Here is a 22,745-nt window from a genome sequence, read left to right on the forward strand (position 1 = left end):
TTTCCAAGTGTTAAGTAGATTTAGCATTATCCACCGTAACGATATCCCTATTTGAACAAAGACACTGCATTTAAAGTTAAGGACTGAAAAAAGTGTACAGTACTGACCTAATGACTCAATTAAAATGTATTGCAGATCAGTTACATTCAAAGTGGAGAGATGAAAGAAGAAAATCTTCAACCGCAAATGTACTGTGCTGTTTTTAAATTCAACGGAACTCCACAGATTTGTTTGAAATTGTGTTTGTATTTAACTCATTGATTCTTTTTACGTTCCACAGAGAGAGCCAGCACAGCACTAGTGGTCCTCATACCACACCTTGAGAATAACTGGCATACGAACAAACACGCTTAAATCTAAAGCTAAATTGACAGCCATGTTTGTTTTATACCGTAAACGTGTCATTGAGAAACCACCCAAGCGGCATTGCATTGCTATTCCTCTGCCACGTTCGTGTAAATTTTAACACTAGGGGCTGCCTATTCCCAGTCTTCCTTTGCTGCCAATCCTTAACATCCCCCTTGTGACCTTTCCCCACTTGTTAGCATGAAAGACCATACAGCGTGATTAGATAAAACCGGATAAATCAAGCGCTTGTTTCATTAAGCGGAAAACTAAATACTCCACCGCGGGAGGTCATCGGCCACTGAATTCACTTCTGACTCGCCCCCCCCCCGGGTGCGCGCGTTTTTTTTGGGGGGGTTTTTTTGCGTGCCCTCCAAAATGCTTGCCAGTTTGTTTCATGGCAGCTTGTTTGTTTTCCCAGCACGGATTACCGCAGCAGAGATAAGCGGAGGCTCAAATATTATTACAGCACCGCCTCTCTCTGTATAAACACACGTATAGCAGCAGCGTGTCCGGTGCAAAACCATTTTTATCACATGCCACGTCTATACAATCCAGATAACCCAAAAGAATTGTCCTTTGCATGGCTTGTGGCTGTCCATGGTGCTGATGGTGGCCACGAGACGCAGGCGATTCAATCTAATGGCGTTTGTGAGCAGGATGACAAATGCGCTCGTTCAGTATCCATCTAAGCACTGACTAATGACTTGAAGGCAGTGTTTAAGTGACATGATAATTCATAATGTGAGCCGCTCACCCCCCTATTCAGCATCTGTCCCCCCCCCCTCCAATTTAGACTTACATTAAGGAATTTCTCTCTATTTCTCCTGCGAGCCACTGAAGATTGCTCCTAATCTTTTTTTCTTTTTTAATGTCAACAGGAATAACGTAACCATGTGTCCCAAAAGCTGACAGGCCTTGTATGTGTTCTCATCCACTGCTTTCAGTGAATTAACATTTCTCGGTTCTCTTCCTGCCTAAGGCACTTTTTTCCGAGAGATTTCAGAGGTGTCAGTCCTCATCCACTCTTCTCATTCAGCTCAATAATGGCAGTGCCATTAATCCTTTCCAGACGCTAATTACTGTACTCGATATGTTATTGCTGTTAGCGCAAAAGGCAACAGACTGTAAAGCCACGCCAAACAATCCAAACTATCATTGAGGAGTTCCATTTTGTTGGAAAACAAATCAGTCGCCGACGAAAGTTGCGGTGGTGCAATACCGACACTTGATGATAAGAGCTTCCTCACAAAGTCTTCTTTTAGCAATGACCAGTGGTGTGCCGGTTTAAATAGAGTCAAAATAGAGGAAGAGATTTCAGCTATGTGCTTCAAAGGGCAGGCCATGGAAAAATTAGACGAGGATCTTATTCCCCCCCGAAAAAAGGGAGCATAGCACAGTGTTGTGTCCAGTTCCACACTGGCCCCTTTGTACTGAACCCAGCTTTGACATCAACTGGGTCAAATGAGGGAGGGAGGGAAAGCAGGCAGCAGCTGGACCTGACTGTCAATGTCACCCTTGTTAGACAACTTCATCAACGTCCATTACTGGAATTTCGATTTGTTTTGCTACCTTTTCACGTGCACGCCTCTGATCGCTGTTTAGTTCGACAAGTCTACTTGTACTGAAAGTTGATTTAGATGCAAATGAAATCCATGCTTTAGCTTTTTATTACAACGGCGTATAAATGAAAGAAAATCAAACTCGTTTTCTCTTTTGAAATTAAACCCAAGTGTCTTGGCCGCGAACTAAACGCATGCGTATTCCACTTTATCGCGTTCAACCTGATGCTATTGCTATTGTTGGGAAAAGTACGTTTAATACGTCTATTAATACAACACTTGCCACTCGCGCGACCTTATTAGATCCAATACCTCTATCGACAAATATGATATTTATATCAAATAAATTGAATGGGTTTTTTTTATATCCTTGTTATCATTTGTCAAGGCTCACTGCATCATAATCAGAGCTGTACCTAATATTTTGACTCCCATGTAGCCACATATCAAAATATAAACAGCTCTCAGTCTGATTTAGAGCAGTTCTGCGTGCAACTGCAATTACAATTGTAAAGATATTGTGACATGAATGCCTCCGTGATTGTGCCACTCAAAAGGGAGCTTTTCTTAACGATATACCTGTATATATACTGTAGGTATTATATATTCTTGTCATAAGAATTTGGCCAGTTAATGAAGCCACACCACTCATTTCCTTCTGAGTAGAAGCAAAAGAATAAATAACACAAAAGTCCAATGAAGAAAACAAAAAGCATCCAGTGAAACGTGTGACCTGCCTGTCACCGATGCTGAACCCGCGGCTCTATAAATAATGTCTGGCAGCTGAAATGGGACTTTGTGACTTTAAGATGTCACTTGGGGTGATGTGGTCCATCTATTGTTGATGAGACAAAAGCGCGAGTCAGATTCATATAGGAGTGGCGGGGAATAACTTCTCATATCCTCATATCAGAGTTGGGAAGCCGCGCAGCAGAAACTTCAATAACCTCCCGACTTCTTTCTGGACATGGGTGAGTGCACGGAATGTTTAGTAACTTCTTTTCACCTCTTATTAAAGCCATTTGGGGGATTTTGTAAATGGAATAATATTCCTTTTAAATAGGGTTTTTTTTTTTTGCATTCATGCATTTGAAGACGAACCAGTATTTCTATTTTTACTTTTCCCTTCATTTAACTTTCACCGTTGATATATTCCCTGTTACGTAGAGAGTCGATACTGTCGTTTCACGCACTTTTTGGTGAAGCAAGAATCCTGATGTTGTAGTTTAAACTGCCATGAGACATACCGTAATTCTCCATCCTTTGATCACAGTTTTCTTCTCCAACTTTCGAACAGCATCCCCACCAATTTGTGTCCAGTTTTGAGGTTTCGTATTGATTAGCTGGCATAAACTAAATCCATCGATGCCCTCGAAAGCGGAATAAACTGCTTCTCGCCACTCATCAGAGCTGAAGCGTGGGCGTCTCCAGGCATTATCATTACCGCATCCCCGTTGGTCTTCTTGCTGCAACTATTTATATTTAGCAGCCTGGTTGCTTCGAACTAAAAGTTGTTTGGTCAAACAATTAAATGCTTCACCGTGTAAAAATGATGTTTGCAACTTTGCAACCACTTCTATCTCCGTCGGACCTGACACCGAATTCCGTGGTACCATTGAGAGCCAGCAGTAGCTGAAGGGAGTATGGGCTGACATTGCTAATGGTGACCAACTGACCCCCCTCGGCCACTTCTACGACAGCATGCGTGGTTGTGAGATCTTTGTTTGCTTAACATCACTGCCCTTTGTCTCACGCCAATGACAATGGCTACCTTATGTTTGGCCACAATGAGACGCTCTCTCTTCAAGCCTGTGAAGTCAGAGCTCCGCCACCATCTCCCTTTAGCCTGGCGACGCCTGTGACTGCCACAGAAGGAGGGCCGGACCAGCTTGTGTACAATCGTCAAGGTGTCGATACAAGCGGATGAGCCTTCACATTGCAGATGAAATCGGCACAGGGAGCGTTTGTTTTGTCGTAGCTTGTAGGCAGACTGAAGTTTGCCTCTTGGGATCTTTCTTGTTGTGGAATACAGGATCAGAAGCAACATGTTTCCGGTCAGGCAGCCTTGGCTTTGCAAAGCCTTAGGTGGTTTCCTCAATCCCATTTCTGCCACTGCTTTTATTTATTAACTCTGTGGGTGTTTGCTACCTGCTTCAGCTGCTTACGCTGGGGAGAATGCACTCGGTGTTCTTGAAATAAGCAGCGCTTTCTTTGTGTTTGATCGCCTGCTTGTTGGTTGCAGCTGTGTTTTTCTTTCTCTCCCGGTGTATGCTGATGAATTGGCGGGCTCGCTCTCCCGCAGAGTGAAAGAGTTCTCCACCCAGGCTTCGATGTGCTGTGTGGTTCTATGTGCGATATGTGCGGCCTGTGCGCTGATATATTATGCCCCCTCAGGTTGTTATGATTGCTGTATCCGGTGCTTGGGGGCAGTGCCCTACCCATCTCTGGTGGCCACCTTGCTGTGCTATGCAGGCATGGCTCTATTTTGTGGCTGCGGGCACGAAGCCTTAACCCAGACCGAAGTCCTGGTCGAGACTTACTTTGCCCGTAATGAGCAGGACTACGAGGTCGTGGCTTCCTTGTAAGTCTATTTTCCACTCTTCCTTTTTGAATTCGTCTCGACTTCCTGCCTGACTGACCTTTTCTCCCCCCCCCCCCCCCCACCCCATGCAGTGTCGAATACTTCCAGTACGTCATCTACGGCCTGGCCTCATTTTTCTTCCTCTATGGTATCCTGCTGCTGGCTGAAGGCTTCTACACGACAAGCGCAGTCAAGCAGACCTTCGGGGAATTTAGGAGCACCCACTGTGGGCGATGCCTCAGCCTGACGGTGAGCACAAGGTCAAAAGGGAGGGAGAGGCAGCGGGCCGGGGGATGCGGCAGGGGGAGGGGGGGGGGGGGTACCAATGTCCACGGGTCGTTTTGGCGATGCGGAATGCATTCTTTTTACCACTCAAAAAAATGAATTATGGCTAATAGCAGGCTTGATGATACCACATTCATCACACAGCAACCTGCTGCATTGCCATGACCCTATGTTCCACTTTTTTTTTCTCCAACAGTTTATCATTGTGACGTATATCTTGGCCTTCATCTGGCTGGCAGTGTTTGCCTTCACTGCTATTCCAGTCTACTTCTTGTTCAACATGGAGCAGACCTGCCACGACATCAACATCCTGGCTGAAACTACCCCCAGCATCAATCAGCACGGGTGGATTTGCATGGACGCCAGGCAATATGGTGCGATGCTCCTATAATGACTGACCGCATGTACACCCGATGAGAATATTAATGTGGTTTTGCGAGGCAATGAATTAATCATCGGGGATTACATAAATGCAAAGGTAGTTAGTAAATTGCTCATGAAATTCCCCAAGATAACTTCAGCTGAATTTCTTTGCTGCAGTTTATTTTCTCTGCAAGTGAATGAACAAAGGATGCAAATGTTTCCTGAGGCATCCGCAATCAGTATTGGTATGAGATACATCACCGATGTCACGTCTCTATTCAAGGGCTGCTTCCTTGGAATGCAGTGCCGGGCAAGACTTGCGGAATGACCTTGGCATCTATTTGCAAAACGAGCGAAGTGAGTAGATCATTTCCATATTCCATTTTACGCCCCCTTTCACCCAAACTTTTTCTCCGTGAATGATGATGTATGCTGCCTTGCTGATACTACGCAGCAACTGTCCAAAATCTGTGTTGGTGAGAATAGTTGCATTCTAGGATAACACGCGCACACACAGCAGGGGTTAGAATCTGTGGACTTTATTCATCCTGGGGGTACTCCGAGTATATCAGTGTCAGTGTCACAGCCCGATACTAACTTGATTTGTTGTTTCTCTTAGTTTCACCTCACTTATGACCTGTACATTGCTGCATTTGCTGGTGCTGGAATCACCCTCTTGGCATTGGTGAGCAATGGCGTGCTTTTAGTCATAGAAACATGACTACTTCCTTGATATGTACCTGAACTGTACATTCTAAACCTAAATCAGTCACAAACTGGTCAGATTTTGATTGGGTGAAATTGTTTTAGTCGATAATGATATTTCGGAAAATTATTTAGATCCATAAGAAGTACTTTTTTTTGTCACCATTGTCGGGTTCTATTTGTAGGAGACTGGACTGTCTCAGAATTTTTGTTATTTATTCCTTTGTTGTATGTTCACAACCCCACCCCCCAATAGAATTTATTTTGTGATTTTCTGTTTTGGTGCATTATTTTCGATTTTCTTGGTGTCGTTGAAGTTATCGTTAATTTACGTTTTTCTGAGGCGGTCTTTGAACGCCTCTCGCGTCGAACGGCAGAAGTGGAGACACATAGTCGGAGAGAGACGTGTCTATATTTGTTGAGAGTGTTAAAAGCATTAATAAAGTGTACATTTAAAAAAAAAACATGACGGCTCTCCTTGTTTCGGAGCTGAAACATATTGAATAATCTTGCACAGTAATATGAGTACAACTGGTAATATGTAGGCTCCCTCTAGTGGTATGCAAAAGAGCGAACATCACAATAACCCACCTAAAAAATATATATATATGCTGTATATATATTTTTAAATACATGTATTGGGAAAAATTGAAAAAAAATTATATCTGACTGTATTTGCTGAGGAACTTTGCATTATTAACAAAGGCTGAACAGAACATCCCTGGCATGAACAAGATTGGGTTTGGCTTATTTTGCACATCCAATCAATGACATCATTGATCGATTGACAAATTATGACATTACACCTGATCACCAATTTTGCATAAAATGCAAAATATGTGCCGATCCTATCCAGCCAATCAAACCTGTGTATTGTCAAATAATAATGATATCGACAAATAAGAATAAAACCCTTCATTTAAATAAATAAATAAACATTTAGGCCCACTATGCTACTTTATTTTAATATTGGTCATTATGCAGCGCTGTATGTTTTGGTGGTACTTGATGTAAAACGTTTGAGAACCACTGGTCTGGAGCATTTTAATCAACTATAAATGAACCATACTGGTCAACCATGTCTTCAGAAAGGTAATAAATATTTTTTGATTTTGATCATTTCATTTCATTTCGTTCCATCAAACTAAATGAAAACTGTGTTTTGTTTTTATTCTTATCTCTTTGCCCAACGTTTTGTCCTGCTTGCGTTGGCAGAATTTTTTGAAACATCTGCCAACGCGGCGAATCAAATCACTGCAGGCTGTTTTAACTGCTCCTCTCCTTTTCATCATCGATACGTTCTTGCTTTGCAGATTCTGTTTTTGGTTGCAACCACCTACAACTATGCAGTCCTGCGATTCTTGGGCAGGAAAGGAGTCCGCTAAGCAGCCAATCCGATTCACCTGCTCGTACTGCATTCCTCTTAAATGCATCCAGTAACATTCCTCACCACTATTTCTTGTGTGTCAACAACTTTCAAAGAGATGAAGATTCCTGCCCTCTCGGATGATTCTCTTAGCATCGTTGTTCATTTCTCTTTTTGGTGACCTTTAGTGCCGGTGCTGTTGTGATATGCATTTCAGGAATAATATGCAGCCGGCTCCTCTTGCAAAGAGTAACTTGCTTTTTACTCCTTTTAGTGTTTACAGATGCACGCATTGAGTATATGGAAATTAGTTGGCTGCTGTTGTCTTGGCGGCGTCGTGTATATCGATTGTGTGTTTTGAAAGTGAATGTACCAACGTTGTCTTGAGCGTTGTGTTGTATCACCCTGCTCACCGTCACTCACCACAATTGCTTTGTTTAAACACCACTGTGTGGGGGCGAAACAAAGCCACGAATTCAATAACGGAGGCGATGCCTCCAACGCTTACAATAACTTTTCCATCTGATAACTCTGTTTAACGCGTCAGCTTGCTCCGAAAATTGAGCTTTGCCATATGTGTGGGCATTAACTTTGGTGATTTTACAGTCACTACAAATTGCATGTTTTCAATAAAATTGTGTTTAATCAACACGGTTTTGTTATTTGTATAGTAGTATCCATCCATCCATCCATTTTCCGAACCGCTTGATCCTCACTAGGGTCGCGGGGGGTGCTGGAGCCTATCCCAGCCGTCTTCGGGCAGTAGGCGGGGGACACCCTGAATCAGTTGCCAGCCAATCGCAGGGCACACAGAGACGAACAACCATCCACGCCCACACTCACGCCGAGGGACAATTTAGAGCTTCCAATCAGTCTGCCACGCATGTTTTTGGAATGTGGGAGGAAACCGGAGCACCCGGAGAAAACCCACGCAGGCCCGGGGAGAACATGCAAACTCCACACAGGGAGGCCGGAGCTGGAATCGAACCCGGTACCTCTGCACTGTGAAGCCGACGTGCTAACCACGGGCCGCCCCTGTATAGTAGTAGTGCAGTGAAATTGCAGAATAACTCACTACAGTATATCATTTTTTAATGATAATGATATTGACAGCAATTGCCGATTTTGTATCGAGTAACTGAAAAAAATGAAAACATATAGAACTTCTAGTTGTCTTTATTGAGTGTGTGTGTGTGTGTGTGGGTGTGTGGGTGTGTGGGTGTGTGTAAAACACAGTACAGTATTGTGCAATGAGGTTTTTATTGGTCTTTTATAGCGGCACAGGCCACAAAGACTCTGGAGACGTTCGTGATATTAAAAAGTCAACATCGTCATGAAGTGCACATTTGAGCTGGAGAAAATGACATGATTCATCGAAATATTTACATTTTGGCTCACCACTTGCAAAATAAGCAAGGCAGTTTTATTAATATGGAGCATTTCATACATAAGGTAACTCAGTGTGCCTCACACAATTAAAAGTATACATTTAAAAGCATTTACAAACAAAAGCGCCGAAGACATTTAAAAGCAATGTCAAGAACATTGTATTGCGTCAAAGAGCATATTTTTTAAATCTGGAATATACACTTTCAAAATTGTCAGTCAGTTTGATTGCTGTTGTGATCTTTAAACAATACAATAATGACCAAATGAGGAGAATGCCAGTCCATTGAGAAGAGACCTCCGCCAAGGCTGAACTGTTGTGTATGATGAATAGTGATGGCCTCTCACTTTTGCACAATACTGTTTGGAACAAAATGCATACGTTTGCACTATTAGGCTGCTCGGGCTGGTGTGTTTTCTTCTGCTTCATAAGGTTAACCTCACAATGAGGCCATCATCAAGACCACCATCATTGTATTCTACATTGGGCTGCTCAGTTGGTGCATTGACATCATCCATCTCGAAACTCTCCCTCCGAGGAGATCACAGCATTTTTTTTTCCCATTGTGTTCTAAATATGATTGGTGATGGAACGTGTCAGCAGTTCCTTTGTTGTGTTCGGAAGCAAAGCCAAAAAAAACGGTTGCTCAGCTGCCTTCAGAAGAGCTTGAGCCTCTGGGTGTTCCTTTGTCGATCCATCCTGAATGATTTGAGATGGAGCGACTGCAGAGGCATCTGAAGTATCCTCATGGTGTTTAATAATAGACTGGTCAACACATTTGTCCTTACTTTCTGGTTCATCTGATTCTACTTTCTCTCTCTCTCTTGCTCTTTTTTTCTTTTTTTTTTTACAACATGTTTTTGCGTGGGAGCCCTTTCGAAAGATGCATTATTTACTCGGGAAAATGCAATAAAAAAAGACTACATACTCTTGAAGTCAGCATCTTAAAGTAATCTTACAAGGCTGAGCTCTCAAATTCTAACTTCTTTCCTGGCTGACCAAGTGCATTTCGATTAATAAATTCCACACAACTTGTCAAAGTACTTGTTTTCTAAAACTTGGAATTCAAACTGTTTTGTATGATCTCGAGATGATAAGATTCTAAAGGAATCTACTTTTATTGTGACTAAGGTAAATTTCGACGCACAGAGCCGTTTTTTTAAACACTAATGAAACTGGTGCTTTTGTTTGTTTGATTGTGTAGACTGTACCTGTGCTGTATACAGTATATTTCAGACATTAGCTAAACTAGAATATTTTAGCCCGCAACGGACACAGTTTTTCTTGAAACCCATTTTCCTTTGTGCATGTTTTTATTGTTATATTTTAATCGCTATTTTAAATTCAATTTTATTCTGCTTGTTTTGTATTGATGTTAACACTGACGCTACAGTTTTTAAATTGTTTAGTGCTACTTATTTATTTATACCGTGCATAGTACAGTACAGACATCTTGGAGAAATTTTTGCCACCGGAAGTTATCAGTTTTATTTTGAAACGCACTATCTATTTCCAGGTTAGAAGAAACTCATCAGGAAAACAGGAAATTCGAGCGTCACTTCTGCTCTGATAGTATTTTTTCATCGGTAATTACCTTTGAGGCTGCATAAGGAGCAACACTAATTTGTGTGCGTGTGCGTGTATTTCAGTTCATTTTTAAAATTATACATTACGGACGTGGCGTGACAACAATCAAGTGCGAACTGATATACAATCATTTTCTTCTTATACAGTGACTTCAAAACATTCGTAAGTCATTCAGTACTATTTGCTTATATTGCAGTTTCTCAAAGATGTTCAGTTTTGATAAATATATATGTATAGAGAGACACTTTTTGAACAGAGACAAATGCATTCTCTTTTATTCATTCAGGTTTATCAACTCCTGTCTGCAATTTGGCGTCACAGTAAAAGTTGATGAGTGCAGTTAAAAACAAAACAAACAAACAAACAAAAAAACAGCAAGCTATAGACAATGCTCAGGACTAAAATAAAGAACCAAAAAATAAACATATGATCGTGAGAGATAGCAATAGTTCTCTAATATGTATAATACGTGTTCAAAGTAGTACAGTAAAAGTGTTAAAATAAATGTTCGCGGGCTTTTTTTTCACTCATTGTTTTACTTGTGTGTTAAAATTCTTGAGCTCTGCCAGTACTGTATTTTGATGCACTCGAAGTCCGAATTCCACGGTTGAGTTTATTTAATTTTTGGGAAACTATATCTGGAGCAAAGTTGTTTCATACATTTAAAAACAAGATTGAGAGAACAAGTTTGAATAGTTAAACAGTTTGAGAAATGGGGAAAATATCATGACATGCGTGAAGTGTTGTGCCACCTTCAATATTAAATTCTTTTTTTTTTTACATTACTTTCTGACAATACTGACTAGTATTCCGCTCCATCCTAGAACCATGCCTTCAAGAAACTACCTTGACAAAATTGGCAGAAAGAAGAAAAAGAAATGGACAGAGGAAGCTATGGCGCACGCACTGATTGAGGTCAAGTCAGGGAGGTGCACTGTGAGAAAGGCAGCCAAGGAGTTTGGAGTCCCCAAATCCTCACTGGGGGACCGAGTCAGTGGACGGGTGACACCAGGGTGCCGCAGTGGGCCCGCTCAGCTTATAACATCTTCTGACGAGGCACTGTTGGTGGAGTTCTCCTTACACATGTCCAAGCATGGATTCCCGCTCACTAAACAGCAGCTGGTGTCATTTGCGTCTTCCATTTACAAGCGTCAGCACAGAAGGGTGGCCTTCTCTAAACTGGGCCAGACCTGGTGGCTCAACTTTCGGAAGCGTCAAGAAAAAAATATCACGATTCAACCAGCAGACAGTGTTATCCGAGGAAGGACGGTCCGCGTCAGGAAGGAAGCGTTGGATCATTTTTTTCACCTCCTGAGCACTGTGGTGGAAGATCACAAATTGGGCGACAAGCCTCACTACATTTGGAATTGCAATGAGATGGGTTTTCAGCTGGCCCGCAAGAAGGTGGTTCTCCCCAAAGCTGCCAGTCTGGGTTGCAAGTCAACGCCGGGCTCCAAGGACTACGTCTCTGTCCTGGCTTGCCTGAATGCCGCAGGGAAGGATATTCCGCCGTTTATCGTCTACTCCAAAGCCTACCCAGGAGGAGTGTGTTACAAAACCCAAGGGCCGTCAGATGCCCTCTATGGCTGGTCCGATTCGGGTTGTGTCACTTCTGAACTTTTCAAAAAGTGGTTCCTCAGACACTTCCTGGTGTATGCTCCTAAAGAGCGGCCACTGCTGCTCATTTTCGATGGCAACAAGTCACCCGTGAATCTGGAAGTGGTGGAAGCCGCCCGTAAGGAAGGCATCATCCTTGTGTGCCTCCCGCCTCACTGCGCTCACATCCTGCAGCCGCTAGACGCCGGCCTATTTCCGCGCATCAAGCAACGGTTTGCTGCGCTTTTAGATGAGATGCACGCCGCTGACGCGCCTCTGTTTGCAGTCAGCAAGAAAGACTTCTCAGGCGTGTTCAAAGGGGCGTATCAGGTGGCTAAAGGGGATGAGGGTATCAGGATAGTTGAGGAAGGTTTTAGCAAATGCAGCATATACCCCGTGAGCCCCTTTGCGTGTAATGACGCCCTTTTGATGTCATCGCACAATGTGGACCCTGAAGCTGACGGTGCCTTGTCGACATCGGCGCAGCATGTTGTTGGAGGTCTCGCTGCTCCTGGACTTTGACCTGATTGACCTGTAATTCACAAACATATAAATGAACACCAGACTAGAGGCGCACTGATTAATCGATTAATCAAGAATCAATGATTATTTTTGATAGTCAATGAATCATTGAGATAACTTTTTAAGTTTTGTCCAAATGCTCAGAATTTCACCTTCTCAACAGTACATTTTGGTAGTCCTCCATGAAGGGGGACTGATTATGTTTGTGTTGAATCAAAATGCAATATTTGCTTTTAATTTGGAAAACAATGATCAACATTTTTTTGAGCTAACCAGGAATCGAATCATCTTTAATTTATGTATGGGCATTTTCTGCACTGTCAATTTGAAATGATGTCATGTTTTTGAATAAAGGGATGCAAACTATAACATGTTTTTTTTTAATCCAATTACAAATACAAAATAATCAACAGATCAATCAATTATTAAAATAATTGTTAATTGCAGCCCCACATTGAAGGTTAGTAATGGTCTCTGCCATCAACTTCGACACAAACAAACATTTAGTGGAAGGATCCATTCATTTTCTTTACTAGTCCTCATTCCGTTCACGGCTGAGCTGGAGCTTATCTGAGATGTCTGGGCAAGATATGGTGTACACCCTGGACTGATCACTGGCTGAATTTGTTAGGTCACACAGACAATCGTTCATACCTACAGTATTTTTCAACTTCTTAAAATAATAGCGTAATTCAAATTTTGACCAAAAATATACTTTTTCTTTTTTTGGCTCATCTCAGGTTTCTGGCTACCAATGCCAAAATCAGGACCAATCTTAGAAAATCTGAAAAAGAAACATTCTGTCTCCTTTTTTTTTCTTGAAGTTGGGTGTTCTTGTTGCCAACCATTCTCTTTATGGCAGGTTTTGAATACACATGACTGGGACTGCGTATCAACCTGTGGGATGCAAATGGCCCCCGGGCTGTGAGTTTGAGACCCGTGATTTAAAGTCTGCAATTAACATGTTTTTAAACGTGGGGAAAAGGCATAGTACACACAGAAGACCCACACGAGCATGACGAGAACACACAACACCTATCAATGCATTCTTTAATGAGTAGCATTCATGCCTTGACAGAGTTCTTGTTTACGCTCAAGTTTTCTCAAACGCTGCATCTCGCATCTCTTCATGTTGAGCCTCGGCTAACATTTTAATCCAACCTCAGTTTTTAATCTTGTGTGATGGATCTTTCTGAGGCTGTTACACCCGTCAAACTCACCATGCTGTGGAAATTAAAGCAATCAGGACTTTGTAATGAAGTGTCACCCTGCATAGCCAATATAACAAGTGTATTGTCACCTGTTAAGGTGAGAGCGGGCAGAGCAGTATGATGTCGTTTCTGCTCTTGAACTTCACGATACACAGAAGCACATTCATGGTTTTATGTCTAGAAATTCCTTTTGTGTTGCTTATCAGCGTTCTACCACTGAAAGACAGATTTCTCAGAAGCCACAATTAATTAAATCTTTTTTTTGTTGTCTGTTTGTTTTAAAAATTCAGACCACTTCTGTTTTTTTTCATCTTTAATAATGAATGCTCCAAAATATGTTAATGTACCTTTGAAAGTCACACATTTTGTAATGTGTTCCGAGTGTCTATGAATGCATCATTCTAATTTTTTCCAGGAAGTGACGTCATTACGGAAGGAAGCTCATCCTTTCCTCAGAGCAGGCGAGTTGTTGTAAGTGTGATTCTGCTTAATTTTAATTGCTAGCGTTCTGAAAGCAGGGTTGATTGTTATACGTTACGTACTTTTTGAGGGGTGGTTGTAAAAAATGAAAAATTCTTTCGTGCGAAATAGCTTTGTACAACTTTGTGTGCGTCGTAGCTGCTTAGCATTACTAGCTAGCACACCTCTCATGGCTCCCAGTAGTAATGGGATATAAATGCTTCATAGCGGGCTTATATTTGTTTTCATGATTTACTGTCGACTCGTGCTGTGCCGGTGCATGCCCGTTGTCAAGTTCTTGACTCTTGTCTTTTACGGTTGGTATTTTCATTGTTCAGTTTTATTTATTATCATTCCTGTGTCAACTAGAGCTGTCCGTGATGACTACAGCTGCAAGACCAACATTTGAACCGGCCAGAGGAGGTCGGGGAAAAGGGGAAGGTGATTTGAGTGCACTATCAAAGCAATATTCAAGTCGAGATCTTCCAGGTCACACAAAAATCAAGTACAGGTCAGTAGACTTTTTTTCTTTTAAACGATTGTCTGCAAGTGCTGACATGCTCTTCTCAAATCATCTGTCATGTGTTTTGTCTGTTAGGCAGCCTACTCAGGATGCCCCGGAGGAAGTGCGTGCCCGTGATTTCCGCAGGGAGCTGGAGGAGAGGGAACGTGTCGCTGTGCGTGAGAAGACCAGAGAGAGGGGACCAAGAGGTTCGTTAGCATTTACCCAGCTTGCTCTCCTGTGTGCAAGGCATTATTTCCCAACCTTTATGGAGCCAAGAAGCATGTTTTAAATTTTGAAAAGATTCACGGCACACCAATTAACTTATTGTGCCAAGTATCATTGGCTTCATGAACGCCCACTGAAGACACTGCAGTTTCCGACTTTATTCATAATTGATTCTGTTATATTTGAAAGCAACAGGAGAATAAGTCTCACCTGGAAGCGACCGTGAAAGCAGCAGGAGAGTGTAAATTTGTGGCCAGCTCCGTATTTGGTCAAAATGGAAGTAACGTTTTGGCAAATCATTCATTCTTGATTCTCCAGAGCACACCACATCCTCTTCTTCATCCTCCTCTTCATCCTCAAAGAGACCCAGACTGGATCAAATTCCAGCTGCCAATCTTGATGCCGATGATCCCCTTACTGAGGTATGAACTGCACTCATCCTACCACACTGACAGCATGCACAAAAAGCTGCCTCGCTCATATTTATTTGTAAATAGGATGACGAGGATGACAATTCCGAGGACGATAGCGATGATGATGACACCGCAGCCCTTCTGGCAGAACTGGAGAAGATTAAGAAAGAGCGAGCTGAAGAGCAAGAGCGCAGGGTGAGCTATTAATTCACAATGAATACGTTCTGTCTTTTTAGGTGAAAAACTTTCTGCTTGTTTTTATACCTGGCAAATGTATTTGCTGTATTTTTCATTTTTAGGACCGGGAGCAAAAAGCAGAGGAGGAGAGGATCCGAATGGAGAATATATTGAGTGGCAATCCATTGATTAATTTGGCAGGACAGCAGCAGCAGCAGCAACAACAGCAGCAGCAACAAATTGCTCAGAATCAGAGCGCATTCAAGGTCAAGAGAAGGTAATGCAGACATACGCAACATTTTTTGGGGAGACTTAGTGCTTTACCTTCAACAATTGATATAATTTCTGTTCAGGTGGGATGATGATGTGGTATTTAAGAACTGCGCAAAAGGATTGGACAAAGCACGCAAGGAGAAACGCTTCATCAATGATACTCTGCGCTCTGAATTTCACAAGAAGTTTATGGAAAAATATGTTAAGTAAAAAACTGTCGTGTATTTGTGTGATTTCTTCTCATTTTTTAGTTGCCCTCTGTTGTAAGAATGATCTGTTGTTATTGAATTACATTTCCATACATTTAAACAGCATCTTGAATCTTGTACTGTATATAAATGTGACAACCATACTTTAAATAAAGATCATACAACATTCAATCAAGCTCTTTGAAATATTGTAAAACTTAAAGACAAAATAGAAATGGCATTATAGAGGGTACTCCAGACTTATTTGTTATTTTTAAATCTATTTTCAAGCATTCTTCTATTTTTTTGGTCTCGGGACAAGTACATTTATTTTTTCAAACTGCATGTTTTAGTATTTTATATGTGGATTATTTAAAGTTTAAAGGGTGGGACGTATTATGCCCTCCAATTCTGGAATGCTGGAATAGATACAGTATATACCTGTACATTACTGTATACATGTATATAATTTATGACGATTTGTTTTCGCTGGAGAACACTCAACCCTGCAGGCCGCAAGTCTTATTTAGACCGGCAGGAGGCGCTGCAGAGCTAGTTCTCGAAAGCTGCTGGGAAAACATGGCAGCTTCCTTTTGTTGCTGATTTTAGTACTGTATACTAGTGGGGGATTAAATACCCTTCTAGCGCCACTGCAGCCACCGGATTTTATACATCAAGGAAAGAGAACAATAATATGGAGAAGACTGGAAGTATCGACAGTTTGGGCTCCAAGCAATCCTCTTCTCGACATCCGAGTGTTGATTCATTGTCCAGGTAGCGTTGGTTAAGCTAGCTAAAAGTTTTGAAACTAACACAAATATGATTTACATGTTTATTCTATAGAAGTGAAACTCGCACCTGCTCTCATAAAATAAGTCTCAAGCTTTTAGCACTAGTGATAAAACATAAGTCTCATGTCCCGCGGCAAAATGAGTATTGAATTTGACATGTTTCCGTTTGCCTTGATAGGGGTGTGTGTCAAATATTATTGCGTTATAAGTATTGGACTAAATATTACAACATACAGTTATAAATCTGACCAACGCCCGTGAGACGATGTTGGCCGATGTCAGCGTCCTCGCTCTTCATGCGTGACTAATGCGAGACGATTATGGGTGTCGAAATCAATGTACATCGACAAGGGCCAGTCAATGTTTGAGTTCGGCCATGTCACAATACTTCCACTCAATTATTGAAAGTAGCGAAAATTCCTCCACCTACAGTATATCCATTGCACTCGGAAGTGAAACGGGGATTGTCACTTTGACTTCGTTAGGTATACTCTGCTGCCAATTCTGAATACGTGACTGATACTTAGATGCATTTGTTCAAGTCTTGGTTTCAGGATGGCTACAATGTAAAACTAAGCATGATCTCTTAACAGTTCTGAGCGTTCGGCCCACGTTAAACCTTCCTCTGCCATGTTGTCCGAGATGGCCACCTCAGCAGAGTTTTCCCCAGAAATCAGGGTTCGTATGGAACTGAATGGAATTAATCACATAAATCCTCATGAACCTCAAATCAACTCGTGACTGACATGCAACTATTTTCTATTTTTAGGTCAAGACCAAAACGCATGCAAAGGTAAATGCGCTGAATTATGCTTGTATCACTATTTAAACAGATCTTCGCCACTCCTAATTTTCCTTTGCCGTTAGCAGGTTTTTAGAGATTCTGATAAAGAGGAACCACAGTTACTTCCAAATGAAGTTGTGCAAGATATGGGTATGAGTGTTTGTTGCATACTTCCATTGCATTTAACCCTTTCGTGGTTTCATGATAATTTAATTTTACAGCTCAAGACGTCACCTACTTCTGTCCTTTCACCGGAGCACTGCGTGGAATAGTGACAGTTAGCAACTACAGACTTTTCTTCAAATGCATGGACAGGGTACGATGTTTCATTCATGTTTCACCACACACAAGATATGGACAAAACAATGACTTTCTGTTCCTATAATATCAACTTTTAGGAGCCGTCTTTTGTGCTAGATTTGCCCCTTGGGGTTGTGAGTCGTGTGGAGAAGATTGGCGGTGCGTCAAGCCGCGGTGATGTGTCCTATGGCCTAGTCTGCAAGGTGAGTCAGCACAAACATGGTCATCGTGCATTGATAGTAGTTTAGATGTCAGACAAATATGACTTGCTATGTTGTCTCATTTAAAAAATAAAAAAAAAACACTCGCTCTTCTCCTTCATTAGGTAACCCATCGCAGTCCAATGAAATCCAATGCAAGCGCTGTAGCAGATGATAATGCACAATTTGGACTGATACTGGCTAGTGTCATTACTTTAGGATCATTTTTATTACTCTGATTGTAATGGAACGTGAGGTTGAATCACACTACTTCATACTGAAAAAGTGTTTCTATTTCTCGGTTACTCTATTTAGAGGGGCAGAATTGTAGCAACACCTCTGATGCAATGCAGTGCAGTCTGTACCACAAGACAGACTTTGTCATGCTATGGTACCTCTGAACTCTCATTACACAATCCAGGTTGTATGTCATGAACCTGTGAGTGCATCAAAACTGATAACTGTCTTGATCTTGAGGTTGTGTCTTGAAGGAAACTAGGAATAGCTAGCTGTTTGTATGCTACTGTAGGGTCTTGTGTATGACCACGACCTGTTTGCTCCACACAGGATATGCGTAATCTGCGATTTGCACACAAACAAATGGACGACACCCTCAAGAAGTCAGTTTTCGAAGTGTTGATTAAATTTGCCTTTCCTGTCTCCAATGGACTGGTAAGTGATATATCAGCCATGTTGGCGTCCCTTGGAGGTTGTACCCATCCAGGAGCTGATAGATTTCCTCCTCCTCTCCCCAGCAAATATTTGCCTTTGAGTACGGACAAGTGTTTCCTGAGAATGGATGGAAGGTGTACGACGCAGTCTCTGAATACAAAAGACAGGTACATGCTTCAGAACAGTAAACTCTGCGTGGTTTCTTTATACAGTCATGTGAGTGTGTCTCAGCGACGTCAGTAGTGCAACATTATAGCAACGTGATAGAATAAAAATGAAGGGAGGACAAGTTGCAATTTCTTTCCTTCCTGGCATGTGGCTGTTTATTAAAGGAAGACAACATCAGACACTGTCAACCAGTCAAACGAGAATAGTATAGTCTACTACTGTGGTTGTGACACGAACAAAAGGGTGTCTTAAGTTGGTGCAGTACGGCTTAATTACCGGTAATTTCCCATCATTTGAAAATGGAAATGAAAAAAAAATCACGTGAAGAAGTGAATAAAACTTTTCTGTTGATCTTGTAACATTGGATACTTTTGTGTCACAAAGGGCATTCCCAATGAAAGTTGGAGGATTACAAAGGTAAATGATCACTACGAACTGTGCGACACCTACCCATCCACTCTGGCAGTTCCAGTCAACATTCCAGATGAAGAGCTAAAGAGAGTAGCAGCCTTCCGGGCGAAGGGAAGGATACCTGTGAGTAAATGTTGTGCTTCATCATCCTCGGTGCAGCTGTTTCTGGGGCGAGCAGGGGTGTGTAGTTTTTAGATCCACTGTAGTGGTTGTATATTCTTTGTACAGGTGTTGTCCTGGATCCATCCAGAAAGCCAGGCAACCGTGACACGTTGCAGTCAGCCCATGGTCGGGGTGAACGGGAAACGGAGCAAAGAGGATGAAAAATACCTGCAGGCAATCATGGATGCCAACGCCCAGTCACATAAACTCTTCATTTTTGATGCCAGGCCCAGTGTTAATGCTGCCGCTAACAAGGTTTGTTCTGTAGTAGTGTTTGCCGTGTAGACACGAAGGTCAAAATGAATGGTCAACCTTCATCGAATTACATGGCATTCGTTTGGACCTCAGATGAAAGGCGGCGGATATGAAAGCGAGGATGCTTATCAAAATGCTGAATTGGTGTTCTTGGATATTCACAACATCCATGTAATGAGAGAGTCGCTTCGCAAGCTGAAGGATATCGTCTACCCTAACATTGAGGATTCACACTGGCTTTCAAATCTGGAGTCTACTCACTGGCTTGAGCACATCAAGGTGAGCCAAATGATGTGCTACTCCCAATTATGCAACTGAGAAGTTACAGGTTACAAAAATACTTTACTTCCCCTCTCTAAATATTCTAGGTCACAAAAACCTGCCTTTTCAGCAGGGGTGTGTAGACTTTTTATGTTCACAGTGGTGTGTTTTGTAGTTGATCCTGGCAGGAGCGTTGCGCATTGCAGACAAGGTGGAGTCTGGTAAAACGTCGGTGGTCGTGCACTGCAGCGATGGCTGGGACCGCACAGCGCAGCTCACTTCACTGGCCATGCTCATGCTGGACGGTTACTTCCGTACCATTCGTGGCTTCCAGGTGTTGCTGGAGAAAGAATGGCTGAGCTTCGGGCACCGTTTCCAGCTGGTAAATCTTTTTACATACTTTTATCCTTCTCAAACTACGGTGCACTCTAAATTCCCGACTCCTCCCTCCTTTCAGCGTATCGGCCATGGCGATAAGAACCACACAGATGCAGATCGCTCACCTGTTTTTATTCAGTTTGTCGACTGTGTGTGGCAGTTGACCCGCCAGGTGAACAGATATGAAGCCTTTCGCGCATTTTTCATCGATTATCTGTAATTGCACAATAACTGTTTGCATTAGTTTCCTGCAGCTTTCGAGTTCAACGAATTCTTCCTGGTGACCATCTTGGAACATCTGTACAGCTGCTTGTTTGGGACATTTCTGTGTAATAGCGAACAGCAGAGGCTGAAAGAAGTACGTCCATTCCTTTTGCCTTGAAATATTTTCTGCACCGGTTATAAATAACGAGGTACAATGGTGCCTTGAGACAAAAGTTTATTTCGGTCCATGACTACACTGATATCGCAAATCATATTTCCCCACTGAAATGAATGGAAATGCCATTAACGGTTCCAGCACCCAAAAATGCTTAGTAAGGAAAAATAGCACTCTATAATATACTTTAGAAAAACATCAGGCAACAACTTCATTAAGTAGAATGTAAATAACATTGGTCAACGTTTTATTACTAACCCTTAATAGACCGCAAGTCAAAGTGTAGAGTTAGCTCTAATTGAAGTAGATAAAATGTCTTTCATATAAATTCATGGTTCATTTGTCTTGAATATACCGTATGTCTAACCTGTGAGAGCAAAAACAATTTGAACAATCTGATAATTCATTCGGACAGAATGTGTTACCTGTGTTTTGTTAAAAATACACATGAAGAGCAACTCAAAATATGTCATATTAAATTGCAATCCCAAAATAGAGGGTGGGGGGGGGATCATATATATTTAATTATTGTTGAACCCCAGTATGGAGTGTAAGTACTTTAGCCACCTCTGATTTTGTGATATACGCTATAAATGTCTCTCGCGCGCTCTCTCTCTCTCTCTCTCTGATGGAGCTTGTTGCTACAAACAACATGTCTTGTTTTATAGGAGATTCCAAAGAGGACCGTATCCTTGTGGTCGTACATTAATAGCCAGTTGGAGGAGTTTACCAATCCTTTATACGTCAACTTCTCCAATCATGTGCTGTTCCCCGTCGTCAGCCTACGCCACCTGGAGCTCTGGGTTGGCTACTACATACGTTGGAACCCTCGTATGAGGCCTCAGGTAAGAGTCACTTGTTTCTAAGCTACTTAAGACCTGACTTCAGTGTACCAAATGAAACCTTCTCTATATCACCTTTTTATTCCAGGAACCTGTTCATCAGCGCCACAAGGAACTGCTGGCAAAACGTGCTGAGCTGCAAAAAAGAGTGGACGAGCTGCAGAGAGAGGTGACAAGTCGCTCAGCGTCCTCTTCCTCTGAGCGGGCGGGCTCTCCAACACGGTCCATCACCCCAGTCCAGACCTTTGTTTGATTTAACCCTACTGGTGTACATTTGTCACTCAGATACAGCGTGCAAGGTCTCTTTTGGCGAAACAAACTGTGCTAAACACCTGAATAATCGAGCATCGTGTCTGCTTGGAACAGACTCGTGAGAATTCTAAACACCATTTATTCCAATGACTGACCGCCAAATCAATATTTTTAGCTTTGGACCTCCTAAAATGTTATCCTGCTAAGATATTTATGTCCTACACACTACATGAGAAAATGTAATTCTACTATTCCGAAAACAATACATCTCAAGCTAGTGTAAAGGCATTCACTGGCAAAATAGTTAATTTGACACAAAAAGTCCAGTTTTGTGTTATAAAAAGTCATTGTTTTGTTTGGTTTTCACACTTGTACTTTTAGATTGTGACCAACATTATTTGTCTTTATTATTTGTGTGCCATTCAAGGCATTTGTTTAGTTGACATGGTCAACATTATTTATTATCGCGTAATCTTGACATTTTCAGTTTTAGATATGATCTGCTTATTCCCAGACAACTTGCAACTGGGGCCATTTACTCACGATTTAGCTGTCAATATACTGTACATTATAATGATATTAAGAACAATGTAGCTGCCAGGATACATAATCATGATATTCAGTGTCTAATATAGCTAATTTGTATCAACATCCAATTTAGATAATCTGGAAGATTATGTGCCTTGTCCAGAACAGCTCAAACTATTAACTACATACTATTGGGACTCCATGCCATAAGGAAACCTACAATCAAAAAAATATTTTACCTGCGAGTGTGTCTAATGGTAATGAAACCCGAAGGACATTTGTGTTAATAATCTCAGGTTTGTTGCCTTTTGTTGTGCCTTTCTCCCATAATAAATTGCAAATACTTACAAAGATTACCGTGGTCCTGTTAAGGTTTTTATTTTTAAAGCATGTTCTTTGAGGCATTAGTTTTCTTTTACTATATTAACAGATTTTATGTTTTGTTGTATTCTATATTGTAGCAAGATAGGGCTTGTAGATGGCAGCAAAGCACTTCCGAAAACTTCTGAAAATGTTTGCTGTAACTAAGATTTTTTTTAAATTGTATTAAAAAAATTGCTTATTCTGTTGTCATGTTTTTTCTTTAAAAATATAACAAAATAATAGCAGTGC

The 22,745-nt window shown here is 41.6% G+C and overlaps 4 protein-coding genes across 9 annotated transcripts; all 4 read left to right on the forward strand.

Moving 5' to 3' along the window:
• The first annotated feature begins 2,728 nt into the window (after window positions 1-2,728).
• Window positions 2,729-7,856, forward strand: plp1b (proteolipid protein 1b). Of its 2 annotated transcripts, none has more exons than XM_086131693.1 (7): window positions 2,729-2,878; window positions 4,302-4,488; window positions 4,581-4,737; window positions 4,970-5,147; window positions 5,420-5,493; window positions 5,756-5,821; window positions 7,155-7,856. In XM_086131693.1, the coding sequence occupies exons 1-7, from the start codon at window positions 2,875-2,877 to the stop codon at window positions 7,224-7,226; spliced, it is 738 nt and encodes a 245-aa protein (XP_085987819.1). In that variant the 5' UTR covers window positions 2,729-2,874; the 3' UTR covers window positions 7,227-7,856. The 2 variants fall into 2 exon arrangements, with proteins under 2 accessions (XP_085987819.1, XP_085987818.1); XM_086131692.1 differs by lacking the exon at window positions 2,729-2,878 and adding an exon at window positions 2,918-3,992.
• A 2,278-nt stretch (window positions 7,857-10,134) lies between these two features.
• On the forward strand, window positions 10,135-12,688 carry LOC147193714 (uncharacterized). Of its 2 annotated transcripts, none has more exons than XM_086131278.1 (2): window positions 10,135-10,343; window positions 11,006-12,688. In XM_086131278.1, exon 2 carries the CDS (start codon window positions 11,010-11,012, stop codon window positions 12,297-12,299), a length of 1,290 nt encoding a protein of 429 aa, XP_085987404.1. In that variant the 5' UTR covers window positions 10,135-10,343; window positions 11,006-11,009; the 3' UTR covers window positions 12,300-12,688. The 2 variants fall into 2 exon arrangements, with proteins under 2 accessions (XP_085987404.1, XP_085987405.1); XM_086131279.1 differs by having other exon boundaries at window positions 10,138-10,180.
• A 1,227-nt stretch (window positions 12,689-13,915) lies between these two features.
• On the forward strand, window positions 13,916-15,942 carry cwc15 (CWC15 spliceosome associated protein). Its single transcript, XM_086131000.1, has 7 exons — window positions 13,916-13,981; window positions 14,339-14,480; window positions 14,568-14,680; window positions 15,018-15,121; window positions 15,197-15,307; window positions 15,412-15,566; window positions 15,643-15,942. The coding sequence occupies exons 2-7, from the start codon at window positions 14,350-14,352 to the stop codon at window positions 15,770-15,772; spliced, it is 744 nt and encodes a 247-aa protein (XP_085987126.1). The 5' UTR covers window positions 13,916-13,981; window positions 14,339-14,349; the 3' UTR covers window positions 15,773-15,942.
• A 379-nt stretch (window positions 15,943-16,321) lies between these two features.
• mtmr2 (myotubularin related protein 2) lies at window positions 16,322-22,695 on the forward strand. 4 transcript variants are annotated; one of them, XM_086131276.1, is made up of 16 exons: window positions 16,322-16,524; window positions 17,135-17,219; window positions 17,311-17,334; window positions 17,409-17,475; window positions 17,547-17,641; window positions 17,724-17,828; window positions 18,393-18,497; window positions 18,581-18,664; window positions 19,050-19,199; window positions 19,305-19,493; window positions 19,587-19,772; window positions 19,930-20,136; window positions 20,212-20,304; window positions 20,377-20,490; window positions 21,180-21,356; window positions 21,442-22,695. In XM_086131276.1, exons 1-16 carry the CDS (start codon window positions 16,445-16,447, stop codon window positions 21,604-21,606), a joined length of 1,926 nt encoding a protein of 641 aa, XP_085987402.1. In that variant the 5' UTR covers window positions 16,322-16,444; the 3' UTR covers window positions 21,607-22,695. The 4 variants fall into 4 exon arrangements, with proteins under 4 accessions (XP_085987402.1, XP_085987403.1, XP_085987400.1 ...); XM_086131277.1 differs by having other exon boundaries at window positions 17,412-17,475; XM_086131274.1 differs by having other exon boundaries at window positions 19,930-20,304.
• Window positions 22,696-22,745: the final 50 nt, after the last annotated feature.

The sequence above is a fragment of the Hippocampus guttulatus genome, chromosome 15 (assembly GCF_054856545.1).
Source record: "Hippocampus guttulatus isolate MCC_2025c chromosome 15, RoL_Hgut_1.0, whole genome shotgun sequence".
Classification (NCBI taxonomy): domain Eukaryota; kingdom Metazoa; phylum Chordata; class Actinopteri; order Syngnathiformes; family Syngnathidae; genus Hippocampus; species Hippocampus guttulatus.